At 47.0% G+C, this 14,151-nt stretch overlaps 1 protein-coding gene across 1 annotated transcript; it reads left to right on the top strand.

Moving 5' to 3' along the window:
* Positions 1–3,834: 3,834 nt before the first annotated feature.
* Positions 3,835–12,242, top strand: LOC115386240 (trichohyalin). The gene is made up of 3 exons (XM_030088471.1): positions 3,835–4,082; positions 4,300–5,127; positions 6,581–12,242. Exons 1-3 carry the CDS (start codon positions 4,034–4,036, stop codon positions 12,028–12,030), a joined length of 6,327 nt encoding a protein of 2,108 aa, XP_029944331.1. The 5' UTR covers positions 3,835–4,033; the 3' UTR covers positions 12,031–12,242.
* Positions 12,243–14,151: the final 1,909 nt, after the last annotated feature.

Raw genomic sequence — 14,151 nt, 5'->3', positions numbered from 1 at the left:
TGTGTGTGTGTGTGGGTGTAACTTCTGTCCAACTTGGGAACAGGATGTGGAATCTACCATCTCTGTTCAAGCCACCGCTTGGCGTTCAGACGGATAAAAGTTAGTGACTGAGACTGTCTCCATTCATTACACACACACACACACACACACACACACACACACACACACACACACACACACACACACACACACACACACACCTGCACATTTAACCCTTCTGTTATTGACGATCAGAAGCTATTTTAGAAGGTTGGTGCATTGCTCCAACACATCCGGATGGAGAGAAATTGGAGTGTAAAACTTTGGATAATGAATTTGTTGAATTTGTTCCTTGAGGATCATTAAAATAATGAAAAATACTTAAAAAAAAAAAGCCAAGAAAACTCAGTCAACACCTCCACCACACCCTGTACTATCACAACAACAACAACAAACTTGAAGGAACATGATAATTCTGCTGAAACAGTAAACACATGTCTGTTTTTGGCTGTTGTGCAAATGTTGTGATGGAAACTCCCTAAAAAAAGAGGATGTTCGTCCCGAGAGTGACCCATTCACACAACATGCTCATTAGCAGATTGATGCCGTTGTGCTGAAGTCGACACTGAAGCGCCAGTCGTCCTGTCACATCAGCACTGTTGTTGCTCGCTGACTTCTAATGAACTTTATTTTGGGCCGAAGCTCTAAAAACAGGCACTTCTCTGATGTATTAATGTGGTAAATTATTCATATTTGCCCGGCCCACTGTTTGTGTTTAATCTGGTGTGTTTGCTGAGTCAGGGTGATTTAGTTGGGTTAATTTTAGGGTCTGAGCTCCGTCCCGTCAGGAGCAGCTGTGGTTCTGAGCTTCACTTTTGATGCAAGCTGTGGTTTTCGGTGGCATTTTTACCTACATGCTGTTAGGATAACCCTGCCGCTTCACCTGGAGCTGTTTGCTCTCTTCTCTTCTTGTGCTTTTTTTTTTTTTTGGGTGGTAAGAAACAAACTGTTACGGGACAAGTACTCCAAATTAAACGTGTGGTCTGCCAGAGGTCTCAGCCCTTCGGAGCAACATTCAGAAGGATTTAATGCTGCAATGTACTGTATCTATATCTGGAAAGATTGTTGTTTATGAGGCCTTTCTTAAATAAAAGTGCAGAATTAAATCTGTTTTATGGTGTGAGAACATGCTCAGAAAGACTCAAACCTCATGTTGTGTCCAGAAAATTTTGATATTTTGAAACAAAAGTGAACTTGATTTGATCAGTAAGATCTTTGATACATTTGGACTGTGAGACACAAACAACATAATCGTTGATCTTAAGGAGTCCGATCGTCATCCATTTTTCTTTTTTTCTATTTTGCCAGATAGAATACACACAAAAACTAATCATAGCACAAAATCAATGAAGATCATTATTTGTTGGTAAGTCTGTGTATCATCCACATAGAAACTGAACTTTGAGATCCAGTAAAACTACTTCATTTCCAAGCCCCCAGTTCAAGTGAAAACTAATTGCTGTTGCCTTTTCATTTGAGAAAAGTTTCGCGCTTACAGAGCAACATTTTGAAAATGATGTCTGTGCTCACGCAAACAGCAGAAAAACTATTTAGCATGGCCGTGATGCTCATGCACAGGAGCAGTGTTGAAGAAAAGTGGAAGTATCCCCCGTTTCCACGGAGATGGAGTTGGACTGTTTTCAAAAAGTTACATTTTCAGTGACTTTGTTGTCATGCAAACGGACATCCAGAACACAATGGGAGTTTGACAACGATGCTGAATAGCCTGAGACGAACCAGGGATATTTAAACTTCCTGCTTGAGTATGTTTATTAGGTGGGTTTGAAAGGGTGCACACAGTTTCGATGTTTCAATTACAAAAAGAATCAAACTAGTGCAACACTGCATTGAGCTCCAGATTAAAAGCAATGCTGGTGGATTTACACTGAAATTAAATATTCAAATGGAAAGTATTGGTGGTAACCTGGAAATAAAATACCTTGTTTTGGTTGTGTTGGAACCACAATATCCAGCTAAATGGAAGACGGATTTCTTTGGTTTGGTTTGTTTTCTGCTATAGGATGACTTATTGCTATGTTTTCTACGCTGGCAAAAAATATGAGAAGCAATAAAACACAAGAAATCAGGCCAAACCCCATGAAGCCCCAAACGCTAAAGAGCCAGAGGATGTACTTCACGACTGAAACACCATGTTTATTTTTGATTTAGTCGTATAAACCACGCTGCTAACATGAGGAAGGATTTCCATGGCTTCAGCCAAAATGTGAGCATAAACTTCAATTTTTCCAGAAAGTTGTTCACTCATAATGCCTAAAAGCCAAAAGCAAAAACAAAAACTTGATTGGTTTTGTATCCTTTAATCTATGTCATGAAAATATCCCAAAGCCTGACTTCAGTAGCGGAATTATAGAGGGGAATGCTGCACTTTATTTAACCATTTCTCATTTTCACCACCAGCACTTATCTTCTCGATTGACCATTTAATTTCAGGGGCATGCTAATCAGCAAATACCGATGCAAATTTGCATGATACATTAAAAGGAACAACTGTGAGCTGGTGGAGATTCGGGGCTGTTTTTTATTCATGGCAGAGTGTTTTAGATGTCGGAGAGCCTCATATTAGGAAGGAGCCGCCGCTGCGGGGAGTCAAATAAAAGTAATTTCTTTGACATTTACAAAAAAGCGGCGCGCATGTTGAAAAGGCCTGCTTCGTGGTGATATTCACTGGAAAGTTAACAAGCTTCAAAACATCCCTGCTCGGGTTAATGGCGCCAAATCAATACGACTGATTCAGTTTTTCCCACAAACAGGGCCTGTTTTTATTAACCCTGACTGGTGCTGGAGGAAAGGGTGAATCATAGCACGTGTGTGTATGTGTGTGTGTGTGTGTGTGTTTTCATGGAACATGTTGTGCCATGTATATATACAGCCAGCGACGCCACTTAGCCAATGCAGCGACACCAGACCGCTGCCGCCGCACGCATGATGAGAGAAGACTGGCTCTTTGTACAATACTACAACTGTTAGGAGAACAGGATTTATGTTCTACAGCCCCAGCTGCACCCACACACACTCATGTTTTCATATTCCATCCATCCGTCTTCTCTACCCACTGGTTGATGGAGTCATTACATAAACGATTGGATTAGTCGCTGTAGTCCAGTACAAGGCCAAGAAAGAGAGACGCACAAGATGTACACCATGTTTCAAGTAAAAAAAAACACATTTTTTTTTTAGTTTTTGTTTCAGAAAAGTTTCAAGTTCAGATGACAATGTTTGAAAATGAAGTACTTTTCATGAAGGGCCTCTAGTGGATGCTGTTTTTCTGTGATAAAACCACTTATGCAAGCAGAGAATTGGTTGTGAGAAATAAAATGTGTGTCCGCTTATGCAGACGACAGTGTGGTGAACGTTTACTTTGATAGAGAAATTGTGTCGAATTCATGAGTGACGGGCAATGCTCTGCTGTCCTATACCAGCTAGATTCTGCTCACTGTCGTCACTTTTTTGGCTCAGTTTGTTGTGGTTTTGAGTATTATTTGGCTCAAACTGTGCCATGCGGAGGCTTTTTGAGGCTTGTCACCGGAGCCCAGTCACATCCGCGTGTCACTCTGCCGGTGGTTAGAGGAAACAGAAGTTTCACACACCGACCACAGAACATCTCTGCAGCTCTCATCGAGCATGCGTTCACATCTTTGTGCTCATGCACGTGTGTTGTGTATGTACAACCTGTTCAATGTGCAACTGCATGCACCACAAACACACACGTGTGTGTCATCTGCATGTGCACATGTAAGGGTGCTGTTTGAAAGTTTAGCGCGCCCCCTCCCTACTTCCTGTCGCCTCGATCCTGAAACTCAGACGGGCGACGAGACGGAGCGAGTCTGCAACGGTCTGAGCAGCAAAGAAATATTGACTCTGAAAGAGCTGGGATCAGGAGGGCTTCAGGGTGATTTCAGCATGAAAGTGATGAAAGCGTTTCTGTGAGGAACCAAGAAAAGAGGAAGAGGAAGGGCAGGAGGACGGAGAGGTGATGGACGTGGCGGATGACGGCGGCAGTGCAGTCACACTCACAACCGCTGGTGAGTTTAGAGCAGATAGCCCACATATTTTGGTTCGACAGTGATATGAACCTGAAAAAAGGGCTTTTTGTTTCCAAATTCAGTTCGATAGCTTGATGTTTTTGCACTAAATGTAGAATTTGAAGCTGCTATGTAGAGTATTGTGTGAGAAGTAAGACAAGGAAGCTTTCCTGTGGTTTGAGGCGTTGAGACGTCTGACTGCCGCTGTGTTTCTCAGCTTTGTGCCACTCGGCGTATCCGGTGCGGCGCACAGAGGAAGTGCTTCTGCCTGCCTTCACAGACGAAAGCCAGCAGGCCGCCATGGACGCCCGGCGGCCCCCGGCCTCCCTCAGCCCCCCCGCCGGGCCGGCGGAGCTCAGGCTGGTCCTTCTGGGCAGGAAGGGAGCCGGCAAGAGCGCGGCGGGCAACACCATCCTGGGCGGGGCGGGCGGCTTCGAGAGCGGGAGGCCCACCGAGGAGTGCGTGAAGAGGCGGGCGGAGGTGGGGGTCCGGAGGGTGACGGTGGTGGACACCCCCGGCTGGGAGTGGTACTACCCGCTCAACAGAACCCCCAACTGGGTGCGCAGGGAGACGCTGCGTAGTGTGACGCTGTGCCCGCCCGGGCCGCACGCCGTGCTGCTGGTGGTACGGTCCTGCGCCTCCGTGACGGACGCCTACGTCGGGGAGATGGAGGAGCACCTGCGGCCTCTGGGGGGCCAGGTGTGGGAGCACGCCATGGTGCTGTTCACCAGGGGGGACGAGCTGGGCCTGACCACCATGGAGCAGCGCATCCTCGGCAGCGGCGCCGCGCTGCGCCGGCTCCTCCGGAAGTGCGGGAACAGGTACCACGTGTTGAACAACCGCAGCCGAGGAGACGGGGCGCAGGTGACGGAGCTGCTCCGGAAGCTGGAGGAGATGGAGGACGGGCTCGGTCACCTGGAGGTGGACGGCGCCGTCCTGACGGGCCTGGAGGCCGACGGGAAGAGGAGGGCCAGGGAGAGGAGGAAGAAGCAGAGGCAGATGGAGGCGCACATGCAGAGAGGAACCATCAAAGCTGCTCTGATGAGTGAGTCACATTACAGAGACAGCAGGAGTTTAATTCACTGCAGATGTTTAAATTCTCTACAAGAAACTAGCAAAAATACACGGCTCAACAAGGAAGCATCAACTTTTATAAGCACTTTACTGCATCATGAGCTCTTAAAATTCATTACAATACTTAAAGGGGCTGTATCATGCTTTTTTAGCTAGTCCAAACCCTAGTCATGGCATTAACATGGTAATAGTTTATTTTTGGAGCTAAGGAAAAGTAATTTTGTGTGAAATAAAAGATTTTCTGGGACTAATTCTGAAACCCGGAAGAGAAAACGCTCCGTTTCACTGAAATCCCGCCTCTCCTCCTGTGGACTTTGACTGACAGCGAACTTCAATCAATCAGTGCTTCAAAACAAATACGCTAGCTAGCTTTAGCTCTTTAGCTCTAGCTTCTCCACACACAAAAACGTCTTTTCCTGTTAGAAACTCACCAAGCTCAGACCCTTCAGACCCTTCAGACTCTTGCTCTTGCTTGACTGTTGCTTTCAGACGATGGTTAAAGTTTATCCTCGAAATCGGAGTTACAAAAAGCAGCAACGCTGATTGCCGAGAGGCTGTGGGAGGGGGGCTCAGGGGAGCCATCTTCACAGTGTGACGTCAACGTTGGAAAACAGAGCGTTTTCACGGGTGCGGGAGGGGCTGCCTCTCTGAGCAGCACAAACACTGGGAAAGCTTAAACACGCAGGTACGAAGGAAAAAAACGCTTTGGGGGTGTTTTAGGTGAGTACATAACTATATAACAAGGTCAAAACATACAAAAAGTGAATTTTGCATGATACAGCCCCTTCAAGTTCATTTATTCACACTTCTTCAGTTGCATTTTATTTCAAATGAGAAACATTCTAGTAACTTCTATGCACTTTTATCACTTTAACATTAGTGTGAGAAATGTCTTGTGAATATAGATGATGACTCAATGCATGCAATTAATATAATATAACATGTTGTTAAAAAGTAACTTTGGGATTAGACCATCGTGAAACACGTTACTTTTACCTTCCTGATGATGTGTTGTTGCAATAGTAATCCTGCTACCTGAAATACTGCATTTTGGAGTATTTTGTACTTTAAGTCTTTCAACTGTAATTGAACCTCAGGAGAAAATTGCAGTCTTACTTTCACTTTTAATTATTAACTGACTGCTTCCTCATAACACCAATGAATCCAGGCTGTTTAAATATTAACTCACATATAGAGTGTAAAAGTTCTCTGAACCGACATTTTATCTGTTTTATCTGTTCTGAACAGCTCAGATTGAGCAATGTGACGAAGGTTGTGTTTACATGACAACATATAGAAACTGTGAATATGAGAATCTAAAGTGTTTGGAAGCTAAAAATGTGACAATTTAGTAAAAAATGACCAAAAACACAACATAGTGAAGCTTTGAAACCGATATCTTCATTTTCGCCTCTTCTCTCCAGGCGAGGGTCCTCAGGGCTCGGAGCTGGACGCCCACCAGTCCTTCTCCAAAGCCCCCCACCGGCTGCCCGAGATCAGGCTGGTTCTCCTGGGCGAGCGTGAAACCGGGAAGAGTTCCGCCGGGAACACCATCCTGGGCAAGGCGGGCCTCTTCGCGGCGGGAGCAGTGACGGAGGAGTGTGTCCGCCAGCAGCGGGAGGTGTCCATGCGGCTGGTGACGGTGGTGGACACCCCGGGCTGGGAGGCGGGGGTGGCGGGGGCCACGCCCGAGCGGGTGAAGCGGGAGATCGCGTGCAGCGTGGCCCTGTGTCCCCCGGGACCGCACGCCCTCCTGCTGACCCTGCGGGTGGACACGCTGGTGAGGGCGGAGCACGTCCGGGAGCACCTAGAGCTGCTGGGGGAGGGCGTGTGGAGGCACACCGTGCTGCTCTTCACCCACGGCGACCAGCTCCGGCAGGGCGTGGACATCGAGCGCCACATCCAGGGCGGGGGCAGGGACCTGCAGTGGCTGCTGGAGAAGTGCCGGCGCCGGTATCACGTCATCAGCAGCGCCGGCGGAGCGGACGCCCGGAAGGTGACAGAGCTCCTGGAGAAAGTGGAAAAGATGGCGAGCATGAACCGCTGCGAGGCGTTCTCCGGTCTGGTTCAGGAAGTCCGGGACCTGAGCCGCCAGCGCAACGAGAAGTTCAACCAGCGCCTGAAGGAGATGGCGGAGAAGATGAGCCGCCAGGAAGCAGAGCTGAGGAACGTGAGGGAGAGGGAAATGAAGAGCATCCGCTGGTTCTTCGACAGGAAGAAGAAGGTGAAGTCACCCGGTAAAACTGATGTTCAGCAGGAGGAGGAGGACGATGAGGACCGAAGGGCCGGGGAGAGAAAGAGCGACATCGGGGACCTGGAGGAGAGGATACGGTGGCTGACAGAGGACAGAGAGAGGGAGATTCAAGACCTGAGCCTGGAGAACGAGAGGATCAGAGTCGCTCTGAACCAGAGTCGGAGAGAAAGCGACGAGGCGGCGCTGAACCTGGAGCTGAAGGACAGAGAGCTCGAGGAGCTGAGGGAGCGAAGTGACGAGCAACAGCTGAAGCTGCTCGACCTCGAGCGCAGCGCCGTGGAGAAGGAACACGAGAGAAGGCAGAGGGAGGAAGACGTCAGAGCGCAGACACGAGAATGGAGGAAGGAACTAGAGAGGCGAGAGGAAACTATCAACATGCTGAAAGAAGAGAAAACCGAGTGGACTGAAAATCTCCATTCCTTAAGAGCAGAAATGGAGCAGACTGAAAAACACTGCGATGAGTTACTGAGGAGGAAAGTAGAGGAGAAAAACAAGGAAATTACAGATATGGAAGAAAAACTTAAAACAGAGATGGAGAGAAAGATGCAAGAGAAAGAGCTGGAAATAAAAGAAGTGAGGTTAAAGCATCAGGGAGAGATGGACAGAAAAATAAGTGAGATGGAAAAAAGGATGGAGAGCTTGAAAGTGCAACAACAAGAAGAAATTCAGAAGATAAAGACGGAAAATGTTGATTTTATGGAGCAGATCAAACAGAAGCATGTTGAGAAAATAAAAGACGTCCAGCAAGAAAAGCTGAAGCAAATCGCAGAACTGGAAGAGAGGTTTCAACAAGACCGAGAGGAACACATGCAGGCGAAACACCAGGAGATCGAAGAGTTAAAACAACAACACTTCTTCGAAATGCAAGAAAACATTTTGGAAAATGAAGAGGAAATCAAAAAGATTGATCTAAACCATGAAAAAGACATGAAGCAACAGGTGGAAGAGACAGAAAAGCAGATTCAGGCCTTAACAAAGCAGCACGTAGAAGAGATGACAAGAATGAATGAACTGTTGAAACTGGTGGAGACGAAGACGGCAGAGCTGCAGGAAGAAGCAGAGAGAAACATGAAACAAAAAGAGGAGGATTCAGAGAGAATGAGGCAGCAGTACCTGCTAGAGAGCGACGAGCTCAAACAAAAACTCGCAGAAGAAATGGAGAAACAATCACAGGACAGACAACAGCTGATCAGAGACTTTGAGCAAAAACACGCAGAAGAGATGGAGAAGATAAACCTGGAGAATTCAAAAGAGAAAGAAATGCTGAACGCCAGTCATCACAAGGTTATTCTGCAAGAAACCGAGAAGTTAAAAAGCCAACTCCAGAAAATAATTGGAGAAAGTGAAAAGGAGAAAGAGAAATACGAGGAAGTGATTCAGCAATCGGTGAAGGAGAAGGAGAGAGAGATTGAGGAAATGAAGCTCAGAATTAAAGAAATAACGCAACAAAGGGAAGAAAGTGAAAAGGACATCATAAATAGCAAAAATGCAATCGAGCAAAAGCTGCAGGCGAGAAAAAAAGAAGTGGAGGAGATGAGATTAAAAGTCGAAGGACTGAAGGAGAAGCTGCAGCAAAAGGAGGAAAAAGAGCTCGATTGTTTGAGCGGCAAAAGAGACGTGGAGGAAAAACTGCAGGAACAAGAGCGAGAACTCCAACGTTTGAAAGAACTGGAAGAGAAAAGAGAAAGAGACCGCCTACAACACACAAAACAGACGGAGCAAGCACTGAAAGATAAAGAGCGAGTGATTGAAGAGTTACAGAAACATGTGAGGGATAAAGATGAAGCTCTGCGGAGGAAAGAGGAAGAACGAGTCGAAATCGTGCTGAACCAAAGAAAAGAGGCCGATCAACAAGTGCAGGACAGAGACAGAGAGATGGAGGAGCTGAAACGGCTGCTTCTCAACGACATGGAGGCCAAACTGAAAGACAAGGAAGCTGAGGCTGAAGCCGTGAAACAGCAGGCCGAGTTCAGGGAGGCGCGATGGAGGGAGGAGCAGAAGAAGAAGGAGGAGCGAGCGGCGGAGGAGATCAACAAGCTGATGGAAATACTGAACAAGAGCAACAAAGAAGTAACACAAGCACAGAGTCTGCTCGCACAGAAGGAAACTGAGATCGAAGAGCATCTGAAAGAAATAGCAGAGATGAAGGAAGAACTGCGAGAGAAAGACGAAGAGCTGCAGCGACTGAGGCAGCGAGACGCCGAGAACAACCAGGAGGTCGCGCAACTAAAGCTAACCATCGAGATGACCAGGTCAGAGCTGAAGGAGCTCACCGATAAGATGGAGAAGGAGACCAGCAGCATGATTCAGGAGTACGAAAAGGAGATTGCAAAACGGAACGAGAGCATCGAGTTAATCATGAAGGAAACGGACGAAGCAGTGCGTCGCGCGGAAGACGAAAACCGGCAACGAATTCGGGTTGTGACGGAAAAGTTCGAGCAAAGTCAGAGAAGAAATGAGGAGCTGCAAGAGCAACACGAGAACCTGAAGAAAGAGATGGAGAGTCTCAAAAATAAATGTGAAGAGGTGAGGAAGGAGAGAGAGAAAGATCTGGAGGTGAAGGTGTTGAAGGAAACCAAAGACGAGCCACAAGCAGAGATAGAAAGGCTTCAGAAGAGAGAAAATGAGATCAGGGAGAGAGCAGAGGATGAGGAGCAATTCTCCAAGAGAGAAAAGGAAATGGAAGAAAGGGAAGAAGTTCTGAGGAGAAGTGGAGAAGAGTTGAGCAGGAGAGGTCAGGACCTTGAGGCAAAACAGGAAGAGCTGCGCAAAAAAGGACTGATGTTGGCAAGTCGGGAAGAGGAAGTTGAAAAACTCCGGGTGAACCTGGAGATAAGACAACAAGAGCTGCGAGAGAAAGAACAAACCTCTCAAAGGAGAGGGGAAGAAGTGTACGGGCAGGATAAGAACTCAGAGAAAGAGGATGAAAAGAGGGCAGAAGCCATCCTGAAAGAGAAAGATCTGCAGATGAAGACGTTGACAGAAACCGATGACGAGCAACAAGCTGAGACAGGAAGGTTCAATGAGGCAGACTGTGAGATGGAGAGAAGCCACAACCACAGCAAAGAGAGGGTGAACGGTGAAGAAATAAACGAAGAATCCTCAAAAAGGGAAAAGAGAGCACAAGACAGAGAAGAAGCTGTCCGAGAGTTGAGCAAAAGAGGACATGACCTTGATGCAAAACAGGAAGAGCTGCGCGAAAAAGGCCTGATGTTGGAAAGTAAGGAGGAAGAGCTCAGAAAACTGGAAGCGAGCCTGGAGAGAAGGCAACAAGAGCTGCAGGAAAGAGAGAAATCCAACAGAGACGCAGCCCTGAAAGCGAGGAACGTTGAGAAGATGGAGAGAGAGCTGGAGGGTTTGCTTCACGCTCTGGAGGGCAAACAGAGAGAACTGAGCTCCCACGGCCAAGACCTGCAGATGAAGGTCAAGGGACTGAAGGACCAGGGGCGCGAACTGAAAGACCGAGAGTTCCATCTGAGAAACGAGGAGCAGGAGCTGATCAACTGGAAGTCGGAGCTGCTGGTGCAGGATCAACACGTGAGCTGGACGACGCAGCAGCTGGACGGAATGGGCCGAGAGCTGGCGCTGCTGAAGGACGAGCTCCGCGGCAAGGAGCAGAACCTCAAGGCCTTCTTCAGGAAGCTCAGCCTCTGGGAGCAGAGTCTCAAAGACCGGGAGGAAGAGCTGTCCAGAGCTAACCTGGCAAACGGACATCTTGAGACCGACGACGACGGCGTGGAAGAGAAGGGTCGCCTCGGCGCAACGGCCGCCGCCGAGCGATCGGGAGACGGTTCGCCTCTGATGTACCAGGAGGTCAGCGGGAGGAGGGAACAGGGCAGAGGACCGGGTTCAGAGAGAGGCGAAAGAGCAAAGGAGAGGGAGGATCAGAGGAGGAGCAGCAACTGTCAGCTCGAGACGCCGGAAGGAAACCAGGCGAGGAGGAGGAGGAAGAGGAAGGCAGGAGAGGAAGAAGGAAATACGAAGGTGACGCCGGATTTCAAGCTCCTATCTGGAAGTCTGAACGACAAAGACTGGGCCGGGTCGGACATGAGGGTGCTGGTTCTGGGGGAGACGTGGTCCTCTCGCTCGCCGGGCGGAGTGACCATCTTCGGAGGGGACGCGTCGGAACCCGACGGCGCCACCTTCAGGTTCTGGAGGGGGGAAGTGGAGGGGAGACGCCTTGCCGTCGCAGAGCCCATCGGTCTGAGGTGGCGAGACGGACCCGATCCGGACCGGTCCGGGTGGCAGAGCGTGGCGGACGGCGCCGCCCGGTGTCGGCCCGGTCCGCACGTCGTCCTGCTGCTCATGCCGGCCTTCCTGACGTGCACGGCCAAGATGAGGAGGGCGGCGGAGGAACACGTGAACCTGCTCGGCGACGAGGCGTGGCGGCGAGCGCTGGTGCTGTTCACCTGGGCGGAGGTCTTAGGAGAGAGCGCCGGGCAGCACATCCTGAGGAACACGGAGCTGACGGAGCTGGTGGAGAAGTGTGGCGGCAGGTATCATGTGGTCACCAGCAGGAAGAACAGCTCCGCCATCAGGAGTTTAGTGGACAAGATGGAGGAAATGGCAGCTCTGGACCGTCAGGAGCAAAACTCATCAAACTGTGATCAGACTGAATGAATCTGTGATGGAAAAGATTTTCCTTGATTTTTAGTTGGAATGTTTGAATAAACAATGTCTAACTATCATTTCTGATCAGTTTGGTTCTTACTGCACATTTACATCAGAACAACAGAAATGTTTAACTTCAATTCAAACAGTGGAACCTCGACAGATTTTGGATTTATTATCCATAAATGTAAACATTTAAAGCTTTTTTTTTCTTTTATTATTCATATTTTTGACTAAAGTCATGAAAATTAAAAAAAGCAGTATTTGAAATATTAACAATTATTAATTTATTAAAAAAATATTTAATGAGATGAGATTTTTTTTATTTATCCAGAGACCAAATTCATAGCAAATAAAAGCCAAAAAAAAAGGAAGAAATTTGAAATATTTTGTGACTGACACAACAATGAATCGTTCATTTTAGGGTGAAGACTCTAAGTTTTAATTTAAGAGTATCTATCCACCTACATCGGCTGTATGGGATCAATATATGAATCACAACTCAACCCATATATACTCGCTACCTGTTTTGGACTGTTCAGTGTTCTTTCTTAATCATGATCTCGGCCCTAAAGATCACTCGCTCAGCTTTTAAACCTTCATCAAACTACATCTTCATCTTGATTTATACTGCAGAGCTGCTTCAGCATCACTTTTAAGATCGATGAAAGAAAAGACGTGTTTAGCTAAAGAAAATAGAGACATTTTAGATACCTTTATCAATAATATAAATCATCTAAAATGAGACATGTATTGATCTGAACACCTGAGTGTTCTGAGTGATCTGAATACCTTAACCCTGTATATAATAATAGCAATAATATTATAGTTTTTCTTGAAATTGAAGAAAAAAATAGAAGAATTTACATACATGAGTTGCAAATTTTTGTACTCGCTTGTGTGTATTTTAAACATCGACTTTCTTTTGAATGACTTTGCTCAAATGTATTTCCTTCCTATTTTGCTCAGAAACATCTTCCTTTTTTTATATATCTACTGAAATGAAGTGATCAGCAGTGTGAACTGCAGTGAAGTAGAAGCTTTTCATTAATGTTTTAGTCCTCGACCTCTTGTTTTTTGCACTGTGGAAACAGTTTCTGACTTCATGAAAATCTAGTTGTGTAAATCCGGTTTGTCTAAAGATGAGTATCAAACATTAGAGACACTTTACAACATTGCGTCGACAATAAAAGTGCGCAAAAACCTGCGGTTTTCCCTCAAAATGAATCTTCTTCTTTTCAAATTAAGAGCTCAGTTATTATGCATGACTTTATTTAAGAATTATACAAAATCCTGGCAGCGTTTCACACCCATATGAGATTTTGGGTTTGTTCTCCAGCAGAAAACCTCAGTTGACCCGCAGCAGCAGCTGGTGAGGCGTTCACTGTCCCTCCACAAGATGGGGACCTTGTGTCAGAGTAGAGATCGCTCCGCTCCGGAGTAATCTGTCTTCCAAGCGTCTCATGATAAAGATTGATGCTGAAAGTGTAGTGAAGCTAGTCAAGTTTTTTTTTTCTCTCTCTCTCTCTCTTTCTTTTCTTTTTTTTTAAACCATGTTTTACCATTTTCAGTGTAAATGGCTACTTTTAAAAGGAAGAGTGTACACAAAGCGCGACGAGCAGGCCCGGGTGCCGTCTTGACTGGAGGCATTTCAGGAGAACCAAACCCTCTCCGCAATTATAACCCCGGGGGGCCTCCCGCATGCTGAGAGGACTCCTGCTTTGACAAGTAAATTATGACTCTTGATGAGAGGACTACAGGCTTTCTCAGAATGCAATTTCTGACAGGCGGCGAATGTGCGGGTGGAAACATACAACAACTTCCATCATCCAGCCAGCCAGATGCAACATCCAAAAACACTCGTGTGCAATCATCAGCCTAATAATTATGGAGTGTGAGTGCTGGTCTGTGTCTAACATGGCAGCAATGTTTTTTTAATCTGTCCATTCAGCGCGAGCCGCCTTTCCAGGCGAGATGAGAGGGTGTTGTGTCAAGATGGAGCCCTGCTTCTTTGATCATCTCCGCGGGGTGGGCCTGCTTTCCAAAAGCCTCTGGGGGGAAATTAAGAGGGGGGGAGGAGGGGAGAAAAGTTGTCAAATTGCAGTTGATGCAGACGTCTTTTTTTTTTTT

The sequence above is a fragment of the Salarias fasciatus genome, chromosome 3 (assembly GCF_902148845.1).
Source record: "Salarias fasciatus chromosome 3, fSalaFa1.1, whole genome shotgun sequence".
Classification (NCBI taxonomy): domain Eukaryota; kingdom Metazoa; phylum Chordata; class Actinopteri; order Blenniiformes; family Blenniidae; genus Salarias; species Salarias fasciatus.
The sequence above is the reverse complement of the archived record's forward strand: the minus strand, read 5'-3'. Positions and strand labels throughout refer to the sequence as shown.

Excerpts from the sequence above, each read along its gene's own strand:
- LOC115386240 (XM_030088471.1), top strand. The coding sequence starts at position 4,034 with ATGGACGTGGCGGATGACGGCGGCAGTGCAGTCACACTCACAACCGCT. Across the intron at positions 4,083-4,299 it reads AGTCACACTCACAACCGCTG|CTTTGTGCCACTCGGCGTAT; the intron begins GTGAGTTTAGAG and ends TGTGTTTCTCAG. Across the intron at positions 5,128-6,580 it reads CATCAAAGCTGCTCTGATGA|GCGAGGGTCCTCAGGGCTCG; the intron begins GTGAGTCACATT and ends TCTTCTCTCCAG.